The following is a 27,500-nucleotide window of genomic DNA, read 5'->3' as shown; positions in this document are numbered from 1 at the left end:
CCCTCTAATGCCCAAGCCCGCCTTTAGGCGGTCTTCATTTAATAAAGAAGCTTTTAGTAAAACACACCTTAAGACAACAAAAATGGGTAAAATAAAAAGAAAACTTAGTTAAAACTGTTCAAGAGGCTTTGCAGCATGTACTCAAATTTACCCTGTAAATTTTTCTTGTTTAGTTTTCTTGCTTTCGTGCCTTTAACATTGAAAATTTAATCAGCTGGCAAAAAAATTGGGGCATTAGAGGGTTAAAATGTGGCAATCGATTATAATTTGGCATCCCTATATTATTATTATTACAGTAATCCTTCGATTTACGTCGTGATTGGTTCAGAAATTTGACGATGTTAATCGAAACGACGTAAACCGAAGTATAAATTGCTCATACTTACTCCTACGTTGTATATATACAAAAAAAAAACATCGCCACTTCGATAATTGTGTTATATATGCAATATCAATCAGAATTTGACGAATTTTCGGTAAGAATTTCAGAAATAAATGAATGATGACATCATCGTTGTTACTTATTTCACTTATGTATGGCTTTTCTGATAATGTTGGCAAAAAATCGACGACGTAAATGGAATGACGACGTAAATCAAAGTGGATGGAATAAAAACTTTGACGACGTAAATCGAAACAACGTAAACCGAGGCGACGTAAATCGAGGGATTGCTGTATACAAAAACAAACAAAAGCACTTGATTTACAAAAGCAGCCAACAATACAAAATCAACTCACCACAGCTCTCAGTGCCAATATTGGTTTCATAGTGTGTAGTATTACAGATAGTCCACACGCTTCACTCGATTATAAATCGAAATGGTTCTCTTACTAGGCTTTGAAAAAATTACCACAAATTATGAAATACTAATAGAAATTTTTGCAAAATTACAATACGAAGACCAAATGAGATTGGCCCAAGTCAATCGAATATTGAGACAAGTTTACAAAACTTATATATTGCCTAAGCAATATCGTTGTTTGAAAATTTTCTCCACATTACGTGGTGGATTTTTAATATCCAATGAAACGGATAGAAATCGAAAATTACTAAGGCAGAAAGAAATGCAAAAGTTTATTTCGTTATATGGCAAATACGTTCGAGAATTAAGTGTGGATAAACCCATGAATTTTAGGCCTTTTATAAATGTGGTGAGTTTATCGTGTGATGGTCTACACTTTAATATGAAAATCCTAGAACAAGTGGCAACACAGTTACCTCATTTGGAGAGATTCCAAGTTCTCTCTTTGAGATGTGGTAAAAGACATTTTGAGCAAGCACATTTGGAGAATATACTTAAAATGAAGAATTTAAGAGAATTACAACTGGATTTCTACAATGATAATTCGGATAACACAATCAAATATCAATACTTTCGAAAATTACTTAGCATGCCAAAGATGGAAATTCTTAAACTACGTTTCGAAGTAGCAGCTGATAGTGAAGAAGACCCCACAAGTTCTTTGAACTCATTAAAGGAATTATCCATACAGATTTCTTTAGAAAGAGAAAAATGGTTACAAAATTATCCTTCGGTATTGGAAATATTTAGAAATCTCAAATCCCTTACTCTACGCCTTCCATATAGGAATATTATGGATGAAAATACCTTACATCTGATTGCCAAATCTTGCCCAAATCTTGAATCTTTAAACCTATGTTGTATATGTTTCTCCAATATTGAAATATTTGTGATACCGCAAAGCCTTAAGGAGCTTCAAATATATTTGTGCTATGGTTTAACTTACCGAAATCTTCAACAAATTCTAACTCAATATCCCATTTTGAAAAAATTCTATTCAAAATGCTCCGATTATATGGGAATATTTGAAAATTTCCCCATATCTCAAGCCCTAGAAACTCTGGAATTGGATCGTGTGGAATTAAATGCTTTTACAATGGCCTATGATCATAATGAGAATTTAAAAAATCTTACATGGCACAGCCATTGGATGTGGGGAGATAAGCAAAGTTTAATAAAAGCTATTCCCATGGCCACTTGCAAAAATTTGGAGACTTTACATATGGTAAACTGTCATATGTCTGTGGCTATTTTAGAAGAACTAAAACTTCTACGAACATTGAAAATCTTTCTTAACCTTCCAAAGGATTGGCCAGAAATTATTGGATTGTTAAAACATCCCTCATTGGAGGAGGTGGATATAGAGTTTGAAGAGAGCACAATTAAACAAGCTCCAATCTGTGATAATCTACAAACCAAAATCTCTCATTTAACTCTACATTATCCCGACAACTATGGTGAAGATTTAGATTTTTGGTTGGATTTATTACAGCAAAATAAGAAAATGAAATTATCACTATATAGCCTCAATACACACTATAGCAACATAAAAGAAGTGATAGAACATCCTAAATTCCCGGGGTTTTTGACAGAAATATATGTTCATGGTATCAAAATAAGTAAGTAAACATGCATACTCTGATAAAAAATCCATTGTAATACTAAGGAAATTATAATTATTATTAAATTAAAATTGAGTTAATGAAACTATTTCATAAATACTATGAAACATATTCATTAATTTAATGATTTTTCTATTACATAATGAAGCTTTTCATAATTCTAATGAATCGAAATTTACTATGAAACTTTTCATTGGTGTAATATTTTTTCTATTAAATAATGAAACATTTCGTACGTGTAATGAACATTTTCATTGTACCAATGAAAATTGTACGTCAATGAAAACAAACAAAAATCGTTGACTCAATTTCAATGAAAAACAAATATATACGGCCGTAAGTTCGGCCAGGCCGAATATGTACCCTCCACCATGGATTGCGTAGAAACTTCTACTAAACACTGTCATCCACAATCGAATTACTTGGGTTGCGGTAACACATGCCGATTGCAAGGTATCTTAAAAAATCCTTAACACCGTCTTCTAAATTGTAAGTTAGTTCATACGAGGGATATATTAAACAAAAACAAGTATATACGGCCGAAAGTTCGGCCAGGCCGAATCTTATGTACCCTCCACCATGGATTGCGTAGAAATTCTACGAAAGACTGTCATCCACATTCGAATTACTTGGGTTGTGGTATATTAAAACTTAACTTAACATCGTTTTTTAAATTATGAGTTAGTCCATACGTGGTAGAGACCCAGAATTGAAATATGGGGGTCGCTTATATGGGGGCTATATACAATTATGATCTTGTTATGGACCAATTTTTGTGTGATTGGGGATCGATTTATCTGAGGGCTATATATAAGTATAGAGCGATATGGCCCTAGTTAGGCATGGTTTGTAACGGCCATATACTAGCATAATGTACCAAATTTCAACTGACTCGGATGAAATTTGCTCCTCCAAGAGGTTCCAAAACCAAATCTCGGGACTGATATGGACCACTTATGGCATGGCTGTTAAATATCATATACTACCACCACGTACCAAATTTCAACCAGATCGGATGAATTTTGCTTCTCCAAAAGGCATCGGAGGTCAAATCTGGGGATCGGTTTATGTGGAGGCTATATATAATTATGGACCGATTTCTACCAATTTTTGCATGGGTATTTGAGGCCATACATTAACACCACGTCCAAATTTCAACTGAATCAGATGAAGTTTGGTCTTCCAAGAGGCTCCGGAGGTCAAATCTGGTGATCGGTTTATATGGGGGCTATATATAATTATGGACCGATTTCGATCAATTTCTGCATGGGTGTTTGAGGCCATATACTTACATCATGTACCAAATTTCAGCCGGATCGGTTGAAATTTGCTTCTCTTAGAGGCTCCGCAAGCCAAATCAGGGGATCGGTTTATATGGGGGCTTTATATAATTATTGGCCGATGTTGACCAATTTTTGCACAGTTGTTAAAAACCATATGCTTACACCATGTACCAAATTTCAACCGGATCGGATGAAATTTGATTCTCTTAGAGGGTCTGCCAAATTTGGGGGTCCATTTATATGGGGGCTATACGTAAAAGTGGTCCGATATGGCCCATTTGCAATACCATCCGACCTACATCAATAACAACTACCTATGCCAAGTTTCAAGTCGATAGCTTGTTTCGTTCGGAAGTTAGCGTGATTTCAACAGACGGATGGACGGACGGACATGCTCAAGTCGACTCAGAATTTCGCCACGACCCATAATATATATACTTTATGGGGTCTTAGAGCAATATTTCGATGTGTTGCAAACGGAATGATAAAGTTAATATACCCCCCATCCTATGGTGGAGGGTATAAAAAGGCCGATTAAATACGTATATAATTCAGTTCGACAAAATTTTCTATAGAAATAAAATTTTGACAAAATTTTCTATAGAAATAAAATTTTGACAAAATTTTCTGCAGAAATAAAAGTTTAACAAAATTTTCCACAGAAAAAAAATTTTGACAAAATGTTGACAAAATTTTCTATAGAAATAAAATGTTGATCGATTATTTTTGGCGATATGGACCAATTTTTGTCTGACTGACCATTGGCTATATATAACTATAGACCGATATGGACCACTTGTGGCGTTGCTTTTAGCGGCCATATATTAGCGCAATGTACCAAATTTCATCCTAATCGGATGAATTTTGCTTCTCCAAGAGGTTCCGGAGGTCAAATCTGGGGATCGATTTATATGAGAGCTATATACAATTATGGACCGATATGGACCAATTTTTGCATGGTTGTTATAGACCATATACTAACACCACATACCAAATTTCAACCGGATCGAATGAATTTTGCTCCTCTAAGAGGCTCCGGAGTTCAAATCTGGGGTCGGTATATATGGGGTCTATATATAATTATGGACCGATATGAACCAATTTTTGCACGGTTGTTAGATACCATATACTAACACCAAGTATCAAATTTCAACTGGCTCCGATGAATTTTGTTCCTCTAAGAGGCTCCGGAGGTCAAATCTGGGGATCGGTTTATATGGGGGCTATATATAATTATGGACCAATATAGACCAATTTTTGCATGGTTGTTATAGACCATATACTAACACCACATACCAAATTTCAACCGGATCGAATGAATTTTGCTCCACCAAGTTGCTCTGCAAGCCACATCTTAGGTTCGGTTTATATGGGGGCTATACGTAAAAGTGCTCCGATATGGCCCATTTGCTATATATAATTATGGACCAATATGGACCAATTTTTGCATGGTTGTTATATACCATATACTAACACCACATACCAAATTTTAACCGGATCGAATGAATTTTGCTCCTCCACGAGGTTCCGGAGGTCAAATCTGGGGATCGGTTTATATGGGGGCTATATATAACTATGGACCGATATGGACCAATTTTTCAATGGTTATTATAGACCATATACTAACACCACATACCAAATTTCAACCGGATCGGATGAATTTTGCTCCACCAAGTTGCTCTGCAAGCCACATCTTAGGTTCGGTTTATATGGGGGCTATACGTAAAAGTGGTCCGATATGGCCCATTTGCAATACCGTCCGACCTACATCAATACCAACTACTTGTGCCAAGTTTCAAGTCGATAGCTTGTTTCGTTCGGAAGTTATCGTGATTTCAACAGACGGACGGACGGACGGACATGCTCAAATCGACTCAGAATTTTACCACGACCCAGAATACAATACTTTATGGGGTCTTAGGGCAATATTTCGATGTGTTACAAACGGAATGACAAAGTTAATATAATATATCAATTATGCTATAACCAAAATTGATCACCAACGTCATTGATTTCAGTTGAAATCCCCCACAAAAACTCTATGACAATTAAAATTTTTTATCCATTTCAGATTGTAATGAACTCAAACGTAATTACAATGCATTTGTCAGCGATTTAAAAATGATTCACCATGTCCAAAATGAGAATGAGGATCTTGATGTTTTGGTGGAGTTTTGTATAATGCTTTGGATAACGTAATTGCAGAATGGAATAAAAATTTTACTATCATACTATTTATTACTCACAAAACTTTTTTCATATTATGAGATTTATATTGAACAAAATAAAAAAAAAATTAACAAATAGACACATTAGAGTTTCTATCAATTAATTTAAATTTCCAAAATTAATAAATGCACAGAAAAAAATAATACCAAAATATTTCAAATTAAAAAGTTGAACATGTTTTCAATTACTAAATTAAGAGACATTAAGTTAATTAAGGCAATGCACTATGCAAATGCAAATAACCGGATTATGCGGCAAAAAGTCAGTTTTTCGGTAATTTAAATTGGAAAAACTGATAACGTCATTCTGTTTCAGACATTCCAGTAGCTCGAAATACAAAATATTAGAAACATATGGCCACTCATTGCTTTTAAAACAATCTGGCAAAGTTTTCTGTTTTTAGATAGTTTACATTGTGAATCGCTAGTTAAAAAAAAAACATATTGTAGAAAATTGGCTGTAAAAAATAAACTAATAAGCGAATCTACATTGTGTAAGACCGAAAATAGTATTACAGGTACGTAAAATAATATAAAAAATATTAAAAATTCGTTTGTGTTTGTGCAAAAAGAAATGTGTTGTGTTAAAGTGGTAAGTTTTTGTTTTATAATTTTCATGTAATTTTTTGTCTTTCGTGGAATGGTACTTTCTACACTAATAGAAAAAATATTGTTATATTAACGAAATGTGTCGTTAAAATTCAGCCAATGAAACAAATTCGTTTATACAACGAAATTTTTTAATCAACATAACGTTTCGTATTACTAACGAATATTTTCATTGTTTTAATGAAAATGTTTCGTTATATCAATGAAACATTTTTGTTGGCCGAATTTTAATGAAATTTTCTTTGTGTGTATATTCTCGTGTATTCACCGATATTTTGGTATGGGAAGAAAGATTATTGTGTGCACTTTAATGTGCAGTTTAATTCCGGCAGCGTCCGGCTTATATTGAACAATTTTAAAAAATTCAGTGATTCTACAAATAAACAAGTATATACGGCCGTAAGTTCGGCCAGGCCAAATCTTATGTACCCTCCACCATGGATTGCGTAGAAACTTCTACGAAAGACTGTCATCCACAATCGAATTACTTGCGTTGTGGTATCTTAAAACTTCTTAACATCATTTTCTAAATTGTGAGTTAGTCCATACGTGGTAGAGAGCCAGAGTTGAAATATGGGGGTCGCTTATATGGGGGCTATATACAATTATGAACTTGATATGGACCAATTTTTTGTGACTGGGGATCGATTTATCTGAGGGCTATATATAACTATAGACCGATATGGACCTAGTTAGGTATGGTTGTTAACGGCCATATATGTTAGTAGCACAATGTACCAAATTTCAACTGACTCGGATGAAATGTGCTCCTCCAAGAGGCTCCAAAACCAAATCTCGGGATCGGTTTATATGGGGGCTATATATGATTATGGACTGATATGGACCACTTTTGCATTGGCTGTTAAATATCATATACTACCACCACGTACCAAATTTAAACCAGATCGGATGAATTTTGCTTGTCCAAAAGGCATTGGAGGTCAAATCTTGGGATCGGCTTATATGGGCTATATATATATATATATATATATATATATATATATATATATATATATATATATTATATATATATATATATATATATATATATATATATATATATATATATATATATATATATATATATATATATATATATATATATATATATATATATATATATATATATATATATATATATATATATATATATATATATATATATATATATATATATATATATATATATATATATATATATATATATATATATATATATACACAGTCTCACACAAGTTTACATACGGTTAAAAAATTTATATTTTCTTTAAATAATAAAATTTTAAAAAATATACATATATATCCTTTAGTTTTAGTAAATTAATTTGAAAAACAAAGTATTTGTTAATTTTCACGAAGATTTTTTTGGTGTCGGTTATAAACAACAACAAGAAACAGGTTTAGTTAAGAGGTAAGAAACTCAGGGGTATGTAAACTTGTGTGAGACTGTGTATATATATATATATATATATATATATATATATATATATATATATATATATATATATATATATATATATATATATATATATATATATATATATATATATATATATATATATATATATATATATATATATATATATATATATATATATATATATATATATATATATATATATATATATATATATATATATATATATATATATATATAGATATAGTATATGTTATCCAACAACCATGCAGGAATTGGTTTATATCAGTCCATAATTATATATATATATATATATATATATATATATATATATATATATATATATATATATATATATACATATATATATATATATATATATATATATATATATATATATATATATATATATATATATATATATATATATATATATATATATATATATTATATATATATATATATATATATATATATATATATATATATATATATATATATATATATATATATAATTATGGACTGATATAAACCAATTCCTGCATGGTTGTTGGATAACATATACTAACAAGAAGTACCAAATTTTAACAGAATCGGATGAATTTTGCTCTTCCAAGAGGCTCCGGAGGTCAAATCTGGTGATCGGTTTATATGGGGGGCTATATATAATTATGGACCGATATGGACCATTTTTTGAATGGTCATTAGAGACCATATACTAACACCATGTACCAAATTTCAGCCGGATCGGATGAAATTTGCTTCTCTTAGAGGCTCCGCACGCCAAATCGGGGGATCGGTTTATATGGGGGCTATATATAATTATTGACCGATGTGGACCAATTTTTTCTTAGTTGTTAGAGACCATATACTTACACCAAATTTCAGCCGGATCGGATGAAATTTGTTTCTCTTAGAGGATCGGCAAGCCAAATTTGGAGGTCCGTTTATACACACAAAAAAATTTTTTTTTGATTTCAATCACGAAAATCGCGGATTCAATCATTTTTTTAATTGAAATGCCTTCAATCACGAAAATGATAGTATCAATCACCCATTTTGATTGAAAACCAACACGATTTTTAATTAAAAATTTAATTGACTTTTGTCACGGAATCAATTAATTGTGTGATTGAATCAATTAAAAACGTGATTGATTTTTAACATAAAATTCAATCACAGTTTTAATTGAATCAATTAAAATTTTAATTAATTTCGCGACAAAAATCAATCAACTATTTGATTCATTCAATTAAATAATTAATTGAAATTGGCTATAAATTTCGATCAAAAAATTTATATATTGCGACCACAAAATCGTATTTAGTTTTTTTTCTTTTGAAATAAAAGAAAATATGTGTTTCTTATAAAACATATTTAATATTTTATTATTTTTTGAATTATGCAATAGACAAATAAATTTGGTTCTTGTCATTTGTGTTTTGTTCTAACATAACTTACAAATACAACTACTATCAATAACAACTATAGGGTGAAAAAATAAATTTTATAAATCATTATCTTCCTTATAATAATAACCATGTTAACATGTTCCTTCTAATATGTACATGCGACTAGATTTCCAATAAATCAGCAGCCTGTAAGCTAAATTAGTTTTTCTGAAAGTAAACAGAATAATTCGAATTTAATTTTGTTCAATTAAAAGTTAATTTTGTTAAACATTACCTGCATAGAATATCAAGTTCAATTCTTAGTTCCAGGTTGCAGATTTATAATCTTCTTTTGCAGTTGTAGTCTTTTAGCATAAAAAGGTGTATTAAGGAGCTCGAGCTCGGTAATTTAATTTTAGTAACAATTCCTTTCCTTTCTAAAAAAAAAACAATCAAAGACAAAAATAATGGGAAAGCAATGTAATATTTGGTATTATATTGATGATAATTCGCAAATTCTGGAATAGAAAAAAATATAAATGGAAAATACATATTTTTATTATTTTCTGATATTTTTCATATTTTTAAATCCAAAAGAAAGAGCTTTTTTACCATTACATAATTCAGCTCATTAGTTTACATACCAGATATACTGCTCTCTACTTGGGTTCAAACTGAAAAAGGCAGGTAAAACAAAAATGCAATTTAATGCCAACGCTACTTCGCAACTTCAAGGTGAATCTTCCAACAAACCCATACCACTCTTGGTTTTAAGAAAACTAGGAGTGAAAAAAATTTATACTTTTAAAAGATCAATACGGTACCCACTTTTTATTGCAAACATATTATTATATATTTGATAAAATGATGGAGTTGATGGGATTGATTGGTCAATTTCACGAAATAAAATTGGTCACTAAAAGAAATGAATAATAAATATATTATTTTAGTCCGTTTAATGTAAACAGGCTTCAATGGAAAACGGTATTCACATTTCACAATTTCTTACCTTCAATAAACGTAGATTGTTTTCCATTTTTACAATACCACAAAACACAGGTAATTTCAAATGCGTTCTGTCATATATTTTTTTTTTCAAACCTTTACCACGTGGCCGTTTGTTGTTGCACACTTTATTTGTTTCAACCCTTTGCTATGATTTGTTGTTGCGTTCAAAATATTTATGCACACATTTTGAATGCAGCAGACAGAATGTCGCCAATCATGTTTTTCAATTTACGCGAAAAACAAAAACCCAACCGTTCGTTACGAGTTACTTCCACAGACTGATCTCTCCATCATACATTGTTGAATAAATACCCATTCTCTTGTTCTCTTTTCGCTCTTTCCATTGCTCAAAATTATTCAGTTTCAATCACAAAGGTGATTGGATCAATCACATGTGTAATTGGAAACGGAAAAAATTTCAATCACGTTTGTAATTGAAAATTATTTCCGAATTGATTAACAAATTGATTGAATCAATTAATATTTTAATTGGAAACCTATTAAATATCAATCTTTTTTTTTATTGGTTTTTATTCGGATTTTATTAAAAAATTAATTGAATCAATTAACATATTAATTGAATCCGTTTCCAAATTCAATTAAGTGTTTAATTGAAAAAATGTTGGTGATAATTTTTTGTGTGTATAGGGGCTATACATAAAAGTGGACCGATGTGGACCAATTTTTGCATGATTGTTAGAGACCATATACTAACACCACGTACCAAATTTCAGCCGGATCGGATGAAATTTGCTTCTCTTAGAGGCTCCGAAAGCCAAATCGGGGGATCGGTTTATATGGGGGCTATATATAATTATGGACCGATGTGGACCAATTTTTGCATGGTTGTTAGAGACCATATACTAACACCATGTACCAAATTTCAGCCGGATCGGGTGAAATTTGCTTCACTTAGAGGATCGGCAAGCCAAATTTGGGGGTCCGTTTATATTGGGGCTATACGTAAAAGTGGACCGATATGGCCCATTTGCAATACCATCCGACCTACATCAATAACAACTACTTATGCCAAGTTTCACGTTGATAGCTTGTTTCGTTCGTGATTTCAACAGACGGACGGACATGCTCAGATCGACTCAGAATTTCACCACGACCCAGAATATATATACTTTATCTGAACCGATTTCAACCAAATTATGCACACTATCACTTGCATTCCTTGTGCAAAATTTAAAGCAAATAAGGCTGAAATTCTGTTTTCTGGGGCCATATTAGTAGATATCGGGCGAAATATATATGGGAGCTATATCTAAATCTGAACCAATTTCTTCCAAAATCAATAGGGTTCTATTCTGAGCTAAAACACATAATTGTGCCAAATTTGAAGTCGATTGGACTAAAACTGCGACCTAGACTTTGATTACAAAAATGTGTTCACGGACAGACGGACATGGCTATATCGACTCAGGAGCCCACCCTGAGCATTTTTGCCAAAAACACCATGTGTCTATCTCGTCTCCCTCTGGGTGTTGCAAACATATACACTAACTTATAATACCCTGTTCCACAGTGTGGCGCAGGGTATAAAAATTTTCTGATTCAATCACGATTCAGAAAAAATGGTAAATGCTTTCTACAAAAATTGCTAATTTTTGAAAATATTTGATGACAAAAGTTCCAGACAAGCGTTATAATGCATTAAAAATCATAAAAAAAAATTGTAAAAATTATTCATTTGGAAAAATATCACGGCAGTTGAAATGGTGGACATCCGCCCTATGACAAGCCCATGTTAAATTCATCGCTTCTGTGCCAATTTGGCACCACTTCCGGATTCAAAAAGAACACTTTCACAACTTTTTTGGCAACGCTTTTTTTGCTGCGATAATGTTATTTGTGAACGTTTTTGCGACTATACGGTTTCATGTTTCCCATTCAAAAGTAACATTATGCCCCTTGAACATGTTTGAGTGAATCATATTCCTTCTCTGTGTGTAGTTTGAATTTATTGCACCGCATTAATAGAGGGCCACCTGTACGATTTACATTAAAATCAAATTTTCTCATTTTCTTTTAGTATTTGCAGTGACGCCATTGAGAACACAAGTGTTTTTATTTTCTTTTTTTGTGATTTGGTTGCATAAATATCGAAACTAAAACCAAACAAATAATGACTTTGTTTATATAAAAAAAACAAACACCCATGTGGAAGAAAAATGGAAATATCAGAGTTTGAAAACTTATCCATAAACTGTGATGTCCTGATATATATTTATAAATTTCTAAATTTGCAAGATCAACTAAAATTAGCCCAAGTGAATGTTACTCTTCAGAATGTATTTGAAAATTTCATATGGCCGATACGATATGAGAAATTAACAATAGCTGAAAATTTCCCACAATATTTGGTGGGAAATGAATCGAATAAAAATCGTTTGCTATTATCGTCGCTAGTATTTCGAGAATTCCTGGGGCTTTATGCCTCGAGAGTCATGGAATTGACTTCATATTCTCATCTTCAGCTGGGACAATTCAAAAATCTTACAAAACTTAAATGTTGTGCAGAAATCTGTTGGCTGGAATTAATACAATCGGTGGCCAAGAATTTAATCCATCTGGAATCACTACATCTACTCTCCTATAGACAGGATCATAAAATATTCTTTACACCCTATATACGTATACATATGTTTGGAGCTTTGGAAGAGGGTTTTGTCAGCTATGAATTTATAGAAGGTCTCCTCAGAATAAGGAATTTGAAAGAGCTATGCTTGAACTTTCGTGATGATTATCCCATAATAAGAGTGAAATATGCACATTACCGACAGCTACTGAATGAACTGAAATTGGAAATTCTAAAAATGAGTTTTGTTATAGAACCCGCACAGATAAATGGAACCTACGACGAAATGTTATACAAAGATTCACCTGCTTCTCTAAAGGATTTACAAATAACAACAACATTTGATGAAGAAAAGTGGGCCGAGAACTACAATGGATTTTTGAAAATTTTCTTTAATCTTTTGACACTAAATATTCGAGTTATAGATGGCCTCTCAGAGCTGAGTTTGCGGAGAATTTTGAGTTCATCTCCTCATCTCACCAATCTGACCATTCAAAGATCTACTTTTAATAATTTTGAAACGATTCAGTTGCCCTCGAATCTAAAATCTCTCAATATAGAATTTTGTTATGGCTTAACTAATGAAAATTTAAGAGAAATCCTTACCAGCCATAACCTCACATCTTATGTCTCCAATGGCACCTGGTATAAGGGAGAATTTGAAGACTACCCCATAGCATCCACAATAGAAACTCTAACTCTAAGCCATATAGATATGGACGAATTCCAATTGGCCTATACAAATAATGAAAATTTGAAAAATCTTACTTGGTATCCCAATCCCAAAGTAGACAAATATGTCAGCAATATTTCACAGGGAATACCTACAAATCTAGAATCTTTGGATATGAAACGAGGCCAAATGACTTTGGATACCCTAAAACAAATGACAAAATTATCCCGTCTAAGTACCTGCTTAATAGTTCCATTACAATGGCCTTATATCTGTGATATCCTACGATTACAATCTTTACGTGATCTCACATTAAGGATTGATGAACATCAGACATCAGTATTACCAGACATTGAAGGATTCCCCACATTTGTACAGAATTTGAAATTGGTTTATCGTAAATCGTTTAATTCGGATTTGGAGTTTTGGTTAAAACTTTTCTGCCATAATCCCCAAATGACTTTGGCTATATCTACTCAACCTGATTTTGAGAATAATCTAAGGACATTGATATATCATAAGGATTTCCCGAAATTTTTGAAGAATATATTTTTATACGGTTTTACAATTAGTAAGTATCTAAATGGGAAGAGTAGTTAGTTGAAGAAGGACAAAGACGACTGCACCATGCTTATATCACTAGAGTTCACTGGGTGGCAGATATGTGATGTAACAAAATAAAGTCCTATATTTTTCAATATTTTATACCCTGCGCCATACTGTGGAACAGGGTATTATAAGTTAGTGCATATGTTTGCGACACCCAGAAGGAGACGAGATAGACACAGGGTGTCTTTGGTAAAAATGCTCAGGGTGGGCTCCTGAGTCGATATAGCCATGTCCGTATGTCCGTCTGTCTGTCTGTGAACACATTTTTGTAATCAAAGTCTAGGTCGCAATTTTAGTCCAATCGATTTAAAATTTGGCACAAGTTTGTATTTTGGGTCAGAATAGAACCCTATTGATTTAGGAAGAAATCGGTTCAGTTTTAGATATAGCTCCCATATATAACTTTCGCCCGATATCTACTAATATGGCCCCAGAAGCCAGAATTTCAGCCTGATTTACTTTAAATTTTGCACAAGGAGTACAATTGATAGTTTCGTAAAGTGTGTCGAATTTGGTCGAAATCGGCTCAGATTTAGATATAGCTCCCATATATATATTTCGCCCGATATGGACTTATATGGCCCCAGAAGCCTAATTTGTTTAAAATTTTGCACAAGAAGAACAATTAGTACTATAGTCAAGTGTGCCAAATTCAGATATAGCTGCCATATATATCGTTCGCCCGATTTACACTCATATGACCAAAGTGGCCAATCTTTTACACTGATTTAATTGAAATTTTGCACAAGGAGTAGAATTAGCATTGCAGCTATGCGTGCCTAACTTGGTTGAAATCGGTTCAAATTTAGATATAGCTCCCATATAAAGGGTGATTTGTTAAGAGCTTGATAACTTTTAAAAAAAAAAAACGCATAAAATTTGCAAAATCTCATCGGTTCTTTATTTGAAACGTTAGATTGGTCCATGACATTTACTTTTTGAAGATAATTTCATTTAAATGTTGACCGCGGCTGCGTCTTAGGTGGTCCATTCGGAAAGTCCAATTTTGGGCAACTTTTTCGAGCATTTCGGCCGGAATAGCCCGAATTTCTTCGGAAATGTTGTCTTCCAAAGCTGGAATAGTTGCTGGCTTATTTCTGTAGACTTTAGACTTGACGTAGCCCCACAAAAAATAGTCTAAAGGCGTCAAATCGCATGATCTTGGTGGCCAACTTACCGGTCCATTTCTTGAGATGAATTGTTCTCCGAAGTTTTCCCTCAAAATGGCCATAGAATCGCGAGCTGTGTGGCATGTAGCGCCATCTTGTTGAAACCACATGTCAACCAAGTTCAGTTCTTCCATTTTTGGCAACAAAAAGTTTGTTAGCATCGAACGATAGCGATCGCCATTCACCGTAACGTTGCGTCCAACAGCATCTTTGAAAAAATACGGTCCAATGATTCCACCAGCGTACAAACCACACCAAACAGTGCATTTTTCGGGATGCATGGGCAGTTCTTGAACGGCTTCTGGTTGCTCTTCACTCCAAATGCGGCAATTTTGCTTATTTACGTATCCATTCAACCAGAAATGAGCCTCATCGCTGAACAAAATTTGTCGATAAAAAAGCGGATTTTCTGCCAACTTTTCTAGGACCCATTCACTGAAAATTCGACGTTGTGGCAGATCGTTCGGCTATTCATGATGAAATGTCAAAGCATACTGAGCATCTTTCTCTTTGACACCATGTCTGAAATCCCACGTGATCTGTCAAATACTAATGCATGAAAATCCTAACCTCAAAAGAATCACCCTTTATATAGCTTTCGCCCGATTTACACTCATATGACCACAGAGGCCAATTTTATATATATATATATAGCTCCCATATATATGTTTTTTTGAGTTCGACAAAAACGGTCAAAGTACCAACATTTTCCTTATCAAATCGCCACTGCTTAGTCGAAAACTTGTAAAAATGATTCTAATTTTCCTAAACTTCTACTACATATATATCGAGCGATAAATCATAAATAAACTTTTGAGACGTTTCCTTAAAATTGTTTCAGATTTAAATGTTTCCCATATTTTTATACCCTCCACCATAGGATGGGGGGTATATTAACTTTGTCATTCCGTTTGTAACACATCGAAATATTGCTCTAAGACCCCATAAAGTATATATATTCTGGGTCGTGGTGAAATTCTGAGTCGATCTGAGCATGTCCGTCCGTCCGTCTGTTGAAATCACGCAAACTTCCGAACGAAACAAGCTATCGACTTGAAACTTGGCACAAGTAGTTGTTATCGATGTAGGTCGGATGGTATTGCAAATGGGCCATATCGGTCCACTTTTACGTATAGTCCCCATATAAACGGACCCCCAAAATTTGGCTTGCAGACCCTCTACGAGAAGCAAATTTCATCCGATCCGGCTGAAATTTGGTACATGGTGTTTGTATATGGTCTCTAACAACCATGCAAAAAATTGGTCCACATCGGTCCATAATTATATATAGCCCCCATATAAACCGATCCCTAGATTTGACCTCCGGAGCCCCTTGGAAGAGCAAAATTCATCCGATTCGGTTGAAATTTGGTACGTGATGTTAGTATATGGTATCCAACAACCATGCAGGAATTGGTTCATATCAGTCCATAATTATATATAGCCCCCCTATAAACCCATCCCCAGATTTGACCTCCGGTGGATAAGCAAAATTCATCCGATCTGATTGAAATTTGGTACGTGGTGTTAGTATATGGTCTCTAACAACCATGCAGGTATTGGTTGATATCAGCCCATAATTATATATAGCCCCCATACAACCGATCCCGAGATTTGGTTTTGAAGCTTCTTGTAGGAGCAAATTTCATCCGAGTCATTTGAAATTTGGTACATTGTGCTAGTATATGGCCGTTAACAAACATGCCTAACTAAAGTCCACATCGATTCGTAATTATTTGTACACTTACCTATACATAACTTTTTCGTCTAATATATACCACGTATGGACTAACTCACAAGTTAGAAAACGATGTTAAGTAGTGTTAAGATACCTTGCCATCGGTAAGTATTACCACAACGCAAGTACATAATTCGATTGTGGGTGACAGTCTTTCGCAGAAGTTTCTACGCAATCCATGGTGGAGGGTACATAAGATTCGGCCTGGCCGAACTTACGGCCGTATATACTTGTTACACCCTCCATCATAGGATGGGGGTATATTAACTTTGTCATTCCGTTTGTAACACATCGAAATATTGTTCTAAGACCCCATAAAGTATATATATTTTGGGTCGTGGTGAAATTCTGAGTCGATCTAAGCATGTCCGTCCGTCCGTCTGTTGAAATCACGCTAACTTCCGAACAAAACAAGCTATCGACTTGAAACTTGGCACAAGTAGTTGTTATCGATGTAGGTCGGATGGTATTGAAAATGGGCCATATCGGTCCACTTTTACGTATAGCCCCCATGTAAAGGGACCCTCAGATTTGGCTTGTGGAGCCTCTAACAGAAGCATATTTCATCCGATCCGTCTGAAATTTGGTATATGGTTTTGGTATATGGTCTCTAACAACCACGCAAAAATTGGTCCACATCGGTCCATAATTATATATAGCCCCCATATAAACCGATTCCCATATTTGGCTTGCGGAGCCTAAAAGAGAAGCAAATTTCATCCGATCCGGCTGAAATTTGGTACATGGTGTTGGTATATGGTCTCTAACAACCACGCACAAATTGGTTCACATCGGTCCATAATTATATATAGCCCCCATATAAACCGATCCCCAGATTTGGCTTGCGGAGCCTCAAAGAGAAGCAAATTTCATCCGATCCGGCTGAAATTTGGAACATGATGTTGGTATATGGTCTCTAACAACCATGCAAAAATTGGTCCACATCGGTCCATAATTATATATAGACCCCATATAAACCGATCCCCAGATTTGGGTTGCGGAGCCTCAAAGAGAAGCAAATTTCATCCGATCCGCCTGGAATAGCCCGAATTTCTTCGGAAATGCTGTCTTCCAAAGCTGGAATAGTTGCTGGCTTATTTCTGTAGACTTTAGACTTGACGTAGCCCCACAAAAAATAGTCTAAAGGCGTCAAATCGCATGATCTTGGTGGCCAACTTACCGGTCCATTTCTTGAGATGAATTGTTCTCCGAAGTTTTCCCTCAAAATGGCCATAGAATCGCGAGCTGTGTGGCATGTAGCGCCATCTTGTTGAAACCACATGTCAACCAAGTTCAGTTCTTCCATTTTTGGCAACAAAAAGTTTGTTAGCATCGAACGATAGCGATCGCCATTCACCGTAACGTTGCGTCCAACAGCATCTTTGAAAAAATACGGTCCAATGATTCCACCAGCGTACAAACCACACCAAACAGTGCATTTTTCGGGATGCATGGGCAGTTCTTGAACGGCTTCTGGTTGCTCTTCACTCCAAATGCGGCAATTTTGCTTATTTACGTAGCCATTCAACCAGAAATGAGCCTCATCGCTGAACAAAATTTGTCGATAAAAAAGCGGATTTTCTGCCAACTTTTCTAGGGCCCATTCACTGAAAATTCGACGTTGTGGCAGATCGTTCGGCTTCAGTTCTTGCACGAGCTGTATTTTATACGGTTTTACACCAAGATCTTTGCGTAAAATCTTCCATGTGGTCGAATAACACAAACCCAATTGCTGCGAACGGCGACGAATCGACATTTCACGGTCTTCAGCAACACTCTCAGAAACAGACGCAATATTCTCTTCTGTACGCACTGTACGCATTCGTGTGGTTGGTTTAATGTCCAATAAAGTAAACTGAGTGCGAAACTTGGTCACAATCGCATTAATTGTTTGCTCACTTGGTCGATTATGCACTGTTAGAAAAATATGTTTTTCATATGTTCCGATATAAACAAAATGTGTTTCGGGCACGATTTTAAACCACAATATATTTAAGTGCGAACATGTAATTTTCCTAAACTAACACTAAATGTTTGGGACATCTATGTTAATATGTTAGAATATATTATGTTTGGGGCATGAATGTTTCATAAAAATCATATGTGTGAATACAAACATATATAAATTTACAAATTTCAACTAAACATACATATGTTGTGATATTTTATTCAAAGCGACAGAGGGAGTATAGAGAGAAATAGAGATGGAAACCGGGAGAGTTGACGAAAGATATCAATATAACACAGCAAAAGAGTCAAAAGAGAACAATTTCTGTGAAACCGCTTGTATGTTGTTTCGGAAAACTGTTTTATGATAAGGCCAAAAATTTGATATGTTTAAGTCTAAATATTATTTAATTTGAATAAAGAGAATATAAATTCTGAACCAAGAGAATAGACATTTGAAAAACAAACAGCTTATGTTTTCGCCTTGAGAGCAGCATTTTATGTATGTGTGGACATGTGTTTTGTTTATCATTTTGGCATTATGGGCACAATTTTTTTCTTGGTTCGTTAAAAGAAATCAGGGGTCTTCATAAAAATAACGAAAGGGCACTATACTCTTTTTAGAGTTGGGACGGTAAAATGAAATAAGGAGGAAATAGTGAAAAATTACACAGTAAAATGTAAAAAAACAAAGTTTAGTTTCTCTTTATTAAAAAGTAGTCCACGAGGAGTTGACGGACACCATCAAATATAAAAGCGGGCATTAAGTTCGACTTTTACAGCTAAAACAATTTAAAAAGTTTATTTTCTTTAAAATGAATTATTAAAGAAAAATAAAAGGAATTTTAGAGCGATGGTGTTAAATGCTAGTAAAAAACTGTTCACTCCTAAATAAATTTATGTTTATATTATAAAATTATGTATGTATGTTTATACTCGACTCCACGTTCTTCTTTTGTTAGTTTTTGAATTCCTTCTAAATTTTAAAGTTTTGTACAAAAACAGTTTTTTATTACAAGATTGTTATTTTTGCAATAAAAAATAATATTTTATCCAAAAATCATTCAATTTCGTTTATATCAAGCACTGTTACTGACTATAAATCTTTAATGACGCACATTTCGATGTTTCATTTAAAAAAATTAATATAGTATAAATATAAATGTGTAAATTAAAAAAAAAAAAAAAACAAAAAAAAAATGTTCGGTCGGAGTAGGGATTGAACCCACGACCCTTTGCATGCAAGGCAGACATGCTAACCACTGCTCCACGTGGCAAACAAATGTATGTTTCTGTTAAATAATGTTATGTTTGCATGGGCTCGTGGGCGCTGCAAACTATGCTATATAAATGTAACTTAAAACGATAATTATCTACTGGTGACTATAACAGCTACGTAGCCCAGTGGATAGTGTGTTGGCTTACAAACTGTATGGTCCTCGGTTCGATTCTCCGTGCAGGCGAAAGGTAAAATTTAAAAAATTTATAAAAGTGAATAATTTCTTCAACATTATTTGTATTACAGAGAAAGGTGCCAATAACTAAAAAATTTCGTGGAAGTGAAAATTACGAGTATGTTAGGGAATGAGCACAATCGTGTTTGGGAAAAATTCTTCCAAGCATATAATATTTTTGGCTCAAAATGCTTCCAAACATATAATATGTTCACATAAAACAAACATATTAATGTTTCGGCAGTATGCAATAATATATGTGCTTCCTGCAAAATATGTTTGGAACATATGTTAAAGAAGCGATTTTTTTTGAGGGTGTGTAGACCATAAATCGGACGTAAAGCGCGAAACACATTTCGAACCGAACACTGATTTTGGTAATAAAATTCAATGATTTGCAAGCGTTGCTCGTTAGTAAGTCTATTCATGATGAAATGTCAAAGCATACTGAGCATCTTTCTCTTTGACACCATGTCTGAAATCCCACGTGATCTGTCAAATACTAATGCATGAAAATCCTAACCTCAAAAGAATCACCCTTTACTTGTTTTTTACTAACATTGTGTTCCACCCTAGTGCATTAGCCGACTAAAATTTTGAGTCTATAGATTTTGTAGAAGTCTATCAAATTCTGTCCAGATCGAGTGATATTTAAATGTGTGTATTTGGGACAAACCTTTATACACCCTCAAAAAAAATCGCTTCTTTAACATATGTTCCAAACATATTTTGCAGGAAGCACATATATTATTGCATACTGCCGAAACATTAATATGTTTGTTTTATGTGAACATATTATATGTTTGGAAGCATTTTGAGCCAAAAATATTATATGCTTGGAAGAATTTTTCCCAAACACGATTGTGCTCATTCCCTAATATACTCGTAATTTTCACTTCCACGAAATTTTTTAGTTATTGGAACCTTTCTCTGTAATACAAATAATGTTGAAGAAATTATTCACTTTTATAAATTTTTTAAATTTTACCTTTCGCCTGCACGGAGAATCGAACCGAGGACCATACAGTTTGTAAGCCAACACACTATCCACTGGGCTACGTAGCTGTTATAGTCACCAGTAGATAATTATCGTTTTAAGTTACATTTATATAGCATAGTTTGCAGCGCCCACGAGCCCATGCAAACATAACATTATTTAACAGAAACATACATTTGTTTGCCACGTGGAGCAGTGGTTAGCATGTCTGCCTTGCATGCAAAGGGTCGTGGGTTCAATCCCTGCTCCGACCGAACATTTTTTTTGTTTTTTTTTTTTTTTATTTACACATTTATATTTATACTATATTAATTTTTTTTAAATGAAACTTCGAAATGTGTGTTATTAAAGATTTATAGTCAGTAACAGTGCTTGATATAAACGAAATTGACTGATTTTTGGATAAAATATTATTTTTTATTGCAAAAATAACAATCTTGTAATAAAAAACTGTTTTTGTACAAAACTTTAAAATTTGGAAGGAATTCAAAAACTAGCAAAAGAAGAACGTGGAGTCGAGTATAAACATACATACATAATTTTATAATATAAACATAAATTTATTTAGGAGTGAACAGTTTTTTACTAGCATTTAACACCATCGCTCTAAAATTCCTTTTATTTTTCTTTAATAATTCATTTTAAACTTTTTAAATTGTTTTAGCTGTAAAACTCGAACGTAATGCCCGCTTTTATATTTGATGGTGTCCGTCAACTCCTCGTGGACTAATTTTTAATAAAGAGGAACTAAAGTTTGTTTTTTTACATTTTACTGTGTAATTTTTCACTATTTCCTCCTTATTTCATTTTACTGTCCCAACTCTAAAAAGAGTATAGTGCCCTTTCGTTATTTTTATGAAGACCCCTGATTTCTTTTAACGAACCAAGAAAAAAAATTGTGCCCATAATGCCAAAATGATAAACAAAACATATGTCCACACATACATAAAATGCTGCTCTCAAGGCGAAAACATAAGCTGTTTGTTTTTCAAATGTCTATTCTCTTGGTTCAGAATGTATATTCTCTTTATTCAAATTAAATAATATTTAGACTTAAACATATCAAATTTTTGGCCTTATCATAAAACAGTTTTCCGAAACAACATACAAGCGGTTTCACAGAAATTGTTCTCTTTTGACTCTTTTGCTGTGTTATATTGATATCTTTCGTCAACTCTCCCGGTTTCCATCTCTATTTCTCTCTATACTCTCTCTGTCGCTTTGAATAAAATATCACAACATATGTATGTTTAGTCGAAATTTGTAAATTTATATATGTTTGTATTCACACATATGATTTTTATGAAACATTGATGCCCCAAACATAATATATTCTAACATATTAACATAGATGTCCCAAACATTTAGTGTTAGTTTAGGAACATTACATGTTCGCACTTAAATATATTGTGGTTTAAAATCGTGCCCGAAACACATTTTGTTTATATCGGAACATATTAAAAACATATTTTTCTAACAGTGTATATAGCACCCAACACATTTGACGGATGTGATATGGTATCGAAAATTTATATCTACAAAGTGGTGCAGGGTATAATATAGTCGGCCCCGCCCGGCTTTAGACTTTCCGTACTTGTTTTTTACTAACATAGTGTACCATCCCAGGGCATTAACCGACTTAAATTTTAAGTCTATAGATTATAAATTTTGTTCAGATGAAGTCCGATTTAAATGTATGTATTTGGGACAAAAACCTTTATATATAACACCCAACACATTTGACGGCTTTTATATGGTATCGAAAATGTGGATCTACAAAGTGGTGTAGGATATAATATAGTCGGCCCCGCACGACTTTAAACTTTCCTTACTTTTTTTTTTTTTTTAATTTTGTTCGAAAGCAAACATGCCGGAAATAACATCAAATTTTAGAATATGTTTAGATTTTTTTCGAATTGGCTACCTTTGGCACGAATTATGGCAAACAAAGCCATCTCTGTACGAAAGTGGCTCTGCGGTAGTTTGGCTCATTCCGCCGTTTTGAGATGATAAATACTTTAGTATTTTTTCTGCCAATTAGGCGCAAATGTCTAACGGATTAAGATACGGAGATTTTGGTGGCTAAACCCCTCCTTATTAATTCATTATTGCTTGGCGCACGCTGAGTGCGATGGCGCTGATAACTGTTGGAATTTCTGTCTATGGCCGATATGTTTGCCTGCCCAGGGCTTTAATAATGCCATTAGGCCATTTTCCCTATAATATTCGGCATTGAGCCACAATCGATATTTACTGTTACGGCGGCCCATACCGTTACCATCGTGGGCGCTTGAGTTTTGGAGCCCAATCGTAGGTGTAAATGTTCAGCTGACCTCAGCTGGCAAGTAAATCCGAACAATTTTTTGTTCACAATCTGCCCAATTTCGAATGGATTCTCACCGTAGAAAGTCAAATTCCGTAATTGGACTTTTTGGTGCAAGTGTAACAACTGCTTGGCTTGTCTTGATTTTTTTGTGCATCGGTGAGCTCTTAAACTATTTGGTTTTAGTACAAGCTCTTTTTCACTCACTGGCAAATTTTCTTCGATCAAGTCCGATCTTTACTTTTCGGATCATTTCTGGTGTCGTTACCGTTTTTAGGTCTAAATTTTAGACGCGATGCAACACGGCCACGGTAACGGTAACAAGAGATTTAGTCACACAAAAGATTTATTAACATTTACTAAATGCTGGAGGAATCTGACGATAGCCACTTGTGGATTTCCAACTAAAAGCAATCACACTATCATGCTTGAATTGCATCAGAATAACTTTATTTCTGAATGCAATTGATCAAAATGCTTTTCTAAGTTTGTAAACAATAAAATGAACTGTCACTGGAATAAATTTTTCACTTTTCAGAAGGGTGGTTTGGAAATCATAGCAACGGGCAATACATATCAGCCACATACATAAACTAAAACCTCCCATCAATCCCTCCATCCTCCCCTCCCCACCATCCAATCATCTCAATTAATTTCTATATTCGTATTTTAATAATCGCGAATTTCTTGTTTTCTTTCAGAATGTTCCGAATTGAGGGAGAATTTTGAAGCAACCATTAAAATTATAGTCTATCACAAAAATGAGTTCGATGATCCAGAAGATGATAAAAATTTTATAGTGCTTCGCAGATAATAAGGGAACTGAATGTACATCTGATATATTTTTTACTGTTTAAAGTTTATTTATTTTTATTGTTCTTAAGATCACGATTTTATATGGAAAAGTGCGAAACAACGCATGCTATGTTTATGTATTCCATCCACAGAGAAGGAATATGATCACCTCAAACATGTTTTAAGAACAAAATGTTATTTTTGTATGGTGACCATGTAACATGTTTGTCACTAAAATGTTATTTTCTCGTCAAATATAAACTGTCGAAAACGCGGCAAAACGGCCCCATATGAAGAAGAAAAAAAGTGTTGTTCCACCAAGACAAAGCACCGTGCCACAAGTCATTGAGAACGATGGCAAAAATTCATGAATTGGGCTACGAATTGCTTCCCCACACACTGTATTCTCCACACGCAAAAAAATAATTCTTTCCTCCCAAACGAGGGATGAAAGGAAGTGTATTTGGAAGAAAAGTATATACTTTTTGTGATAAACGTTTATTCTTTTCCAGGATGTAAAAGCAATTTCATAAAGACTAACTCAAAAAATTTTTTCTGGCTAATACCATTTTCCCTCACATCTTTCTCACTTCCACGAAGTTTTTTAGTTCTTAGCACCTTTTTCTGTAATACAAACAATGTAGAAGAAATTATACGATTTTATAAATTTTAAAATTTTTTTTACCTTTCGCCTGGACTGAGAATCGAACCGCGGACCATGCAATTTGTAAGGCAGCACACTATCCACTGAGCTACGTAGCTGTTATTGTCATCAATAGCTAATTATCCATATAAGTTATATTAATATAGCATAGCTTGCGGCGCCCACGAGCCGATTAAACAAAGTTTATTTAACAGAAAAATACATTTAGTGTGGGACCGTGGAGCAGTGGTTGCTACGTCGGACTTGCATGCCAAGGGTCGTGGGTTCGATCCCTGCTTCGACCAAAGTTTTTTTGTTTTTTACATATATTCCAGATATGGTCGGAAGATTCCGAAAAAATTTTCAACATTACATTCTACTATATTAAATTTTTACTATGAACTGCAAAATGTGTCTTATTAAAGACCTAAAGTCAGAAAAGAACAGTGTTTGATATAAACGAAATGGGCTGTGTTGTTGGTTCAAAAAAAAACTCTTTTTATTGAAAAAATAAAAATTGTGTAACAAACGAATTTTTTTGGTGATAAAATTGTATACTTTTCGAAGCAATTCAAAAAACTCTAACAAAAGAAAAACGTTTTCGGTACACGTTTTCCAAACGTTTTTTTTCTTTGCGTGCAGATCTGGCCCAAGCGACTTTTACTTGTTCTCAGACCTCAAAAAGGATGCTCGCAGGGAAAAAATTTGGCTGCAGTGAAGAGGTGATCGGCGAAACTGAGGCCTATTTTGAGGCAAAACCGAAGGAGTACTACCAAAATGGTATCAAAAAATTGGAAGGTCGTTATAATCGTTGTATCGCTCTTGAAGGGAACTATGTTGAATAATAAAAACGAATTTTGACAAAAAAAAATGTGTTTTTTTTTCAGCCAACCTGTTATAGCCCCCAAATAAATCGACCCCCATATTTGGCTTGCGGAGCCTCTTAGAAGAACAAAATCAATCCGATCCGTTTGAGATTTGGTAAGTGGTGTTAGAATCTAGCCTCTAAGCCACATGCAAAAATTTGTCCATATCGGTCCATAATTATATATAGCCGCCATATAACCCGATCCCCATATTTCGCTTGCGGAGCCTCTGGAAGAAGCAAATTTCATGCCATCCGGTTGAAACTTGGTGGCGTCTAACAACCACGAAAAAATCGGTCCATAATTATATAACCCCATATAAACCGATCCCCAGATTTGACCTCCGAAGCCTCTTGGAGGACCAAATTCCATCCTATTCGGTAGAAACTTATTACGTGGTGTTAATATATAGCTTCTAACACCCATGCAAAAAGTGGTCCATATAGGTCCATAATTATATATTTATGGCAAAAATTAGTTCCAATCGATATATAATTATATATAGGCCTCATATAAACCGATCTCCAGATTTGATTTCCCGCGCAAATTTCATCCGATGCGGTTGATAGTTAAACCTCTAATAACTGTGCGAAAAATGGGTCTTATAGGTTCATCATTATTTATAGTCCCCTCTATATAAACCGATCAAGAACTTAATTGTTTTATGTAAAGGGTGATACGGTCAAAATTTGGTCAATATAAACTTGACGTATTTCTTTCAATTTTGCATTTAAAAAACCTGAACACCCCTCATTTTGAAGGTGTGTGTGTGTGTAGAATGTTACTCCTATTTTGATTTTGGAATTCACTCTTCAGTTGTCAAAATGCCGTCCAAGCAAGAAGAGCAGCGTATCAAAATTTTGCTCGCGCATCGCGAAAATCCGAGCTACTCGCACGCAAAGCTGGCAAAATCGCTTAAAGTTGCCAAATCAACCGTTACAAATGTAATTAAAGTGTTTGGGGAACGTTTGTCGACAGCCAGGAAGTCTGGATCGGGGGGAGATCGAAAACCGGAAGCCGCTGAGACGACAAAGAGAGTTGCCGATAGTTTCAAGCGAAACCCTAACCTCTCTCTCCGAGATGCCGCAAATAAGCTGGGTGTATCGTCTACAACCGTGCATCGAGCCAAAAAACGAGCCGGACTATCGACTTACAAGAAGGTAGTGACTCCAAATCGCGATGATAAACAAAATACGGCCAAAGCGCGATCCCGGAGGCTGTACACGACGATGCTGACGAAGTTTGACTGCGTGGTAATGGACGACGAAACCTAGGTCAAAGCCGACTACAAGCAGCTTCCGGGACAGGAGTTTTATACGGCAAAAGGAAGGGGAAAGGTAG

At 34.2% G+C, this 27,500-nt stretch overlaps 3 protein-coding genes across 4 annotated transcripts in view; 2 read left to right on the top strand and 1 right to left on the bottom strand.

Annotated features, from left to right (window-relative positions):
- LOC142234949 (uncharacterized) overlaps window positions 1-27,500 on the bottom strand; it is a 234,633-nt gene that overhangs the window by 92,851 nt on the left and 114,282 nt on the right. The gene's annotated exons all lie outside the window — the stretch shown is intronic.
- LOC142234951 (uncharacterized) lies at window positions 743-6,016 on the top strand. Its single transcript, XM_075306156.1, has 2 exons — window positions 743-2,422; window positions 5,780-6,016. The coding sequence occupies exons 1-2, from the start codon at window positions 820-822 to the stop codon at window positions 5,905-5,907; spliced, it is 1,731 nt and encodes a 576-aa protein (XP_075162271.1). The 5' UTR covers window positions 743-819; the 3' UTR covers window positions 5,908-6,016.
- On the top strand, window positions 12,421-25,317 carry LOC142234948 (uncharacterized). Its single transcript, XM_075306153.1, has 2 exons — window positions 12,421-14,189; window positions 24,557-25,317. Exons 1-2 carry the CDS (start codon window positions 12,539-12,541, stop codon window positions 24,667-24,669), a joined length of 1,764 nt encoding a protein of 587 aa, XP_075162268.1. The 5' UTR covers window positions 12,421-12,538; the 3' UTR covers window positions 24,670-25,317.

The sequence above is a fragment of the Haematobia irritans genome, chromosome 4, assembly GCF_050003625.1.
Source record: "Haematobia irritans isolate KBUSLIRL chromosome 4, ASM5000362v1, whole genome shotgun sequence".
NCBI classification, from domain to species: Eukaryota; Metazoa; Arthropoda; class Insecta; order Diptera; family Muscidae; genus Haematobia; species Haematobia irritans.
This window is presented reverse-complemented; position numbering and strand designations above follow the sequence as displayed.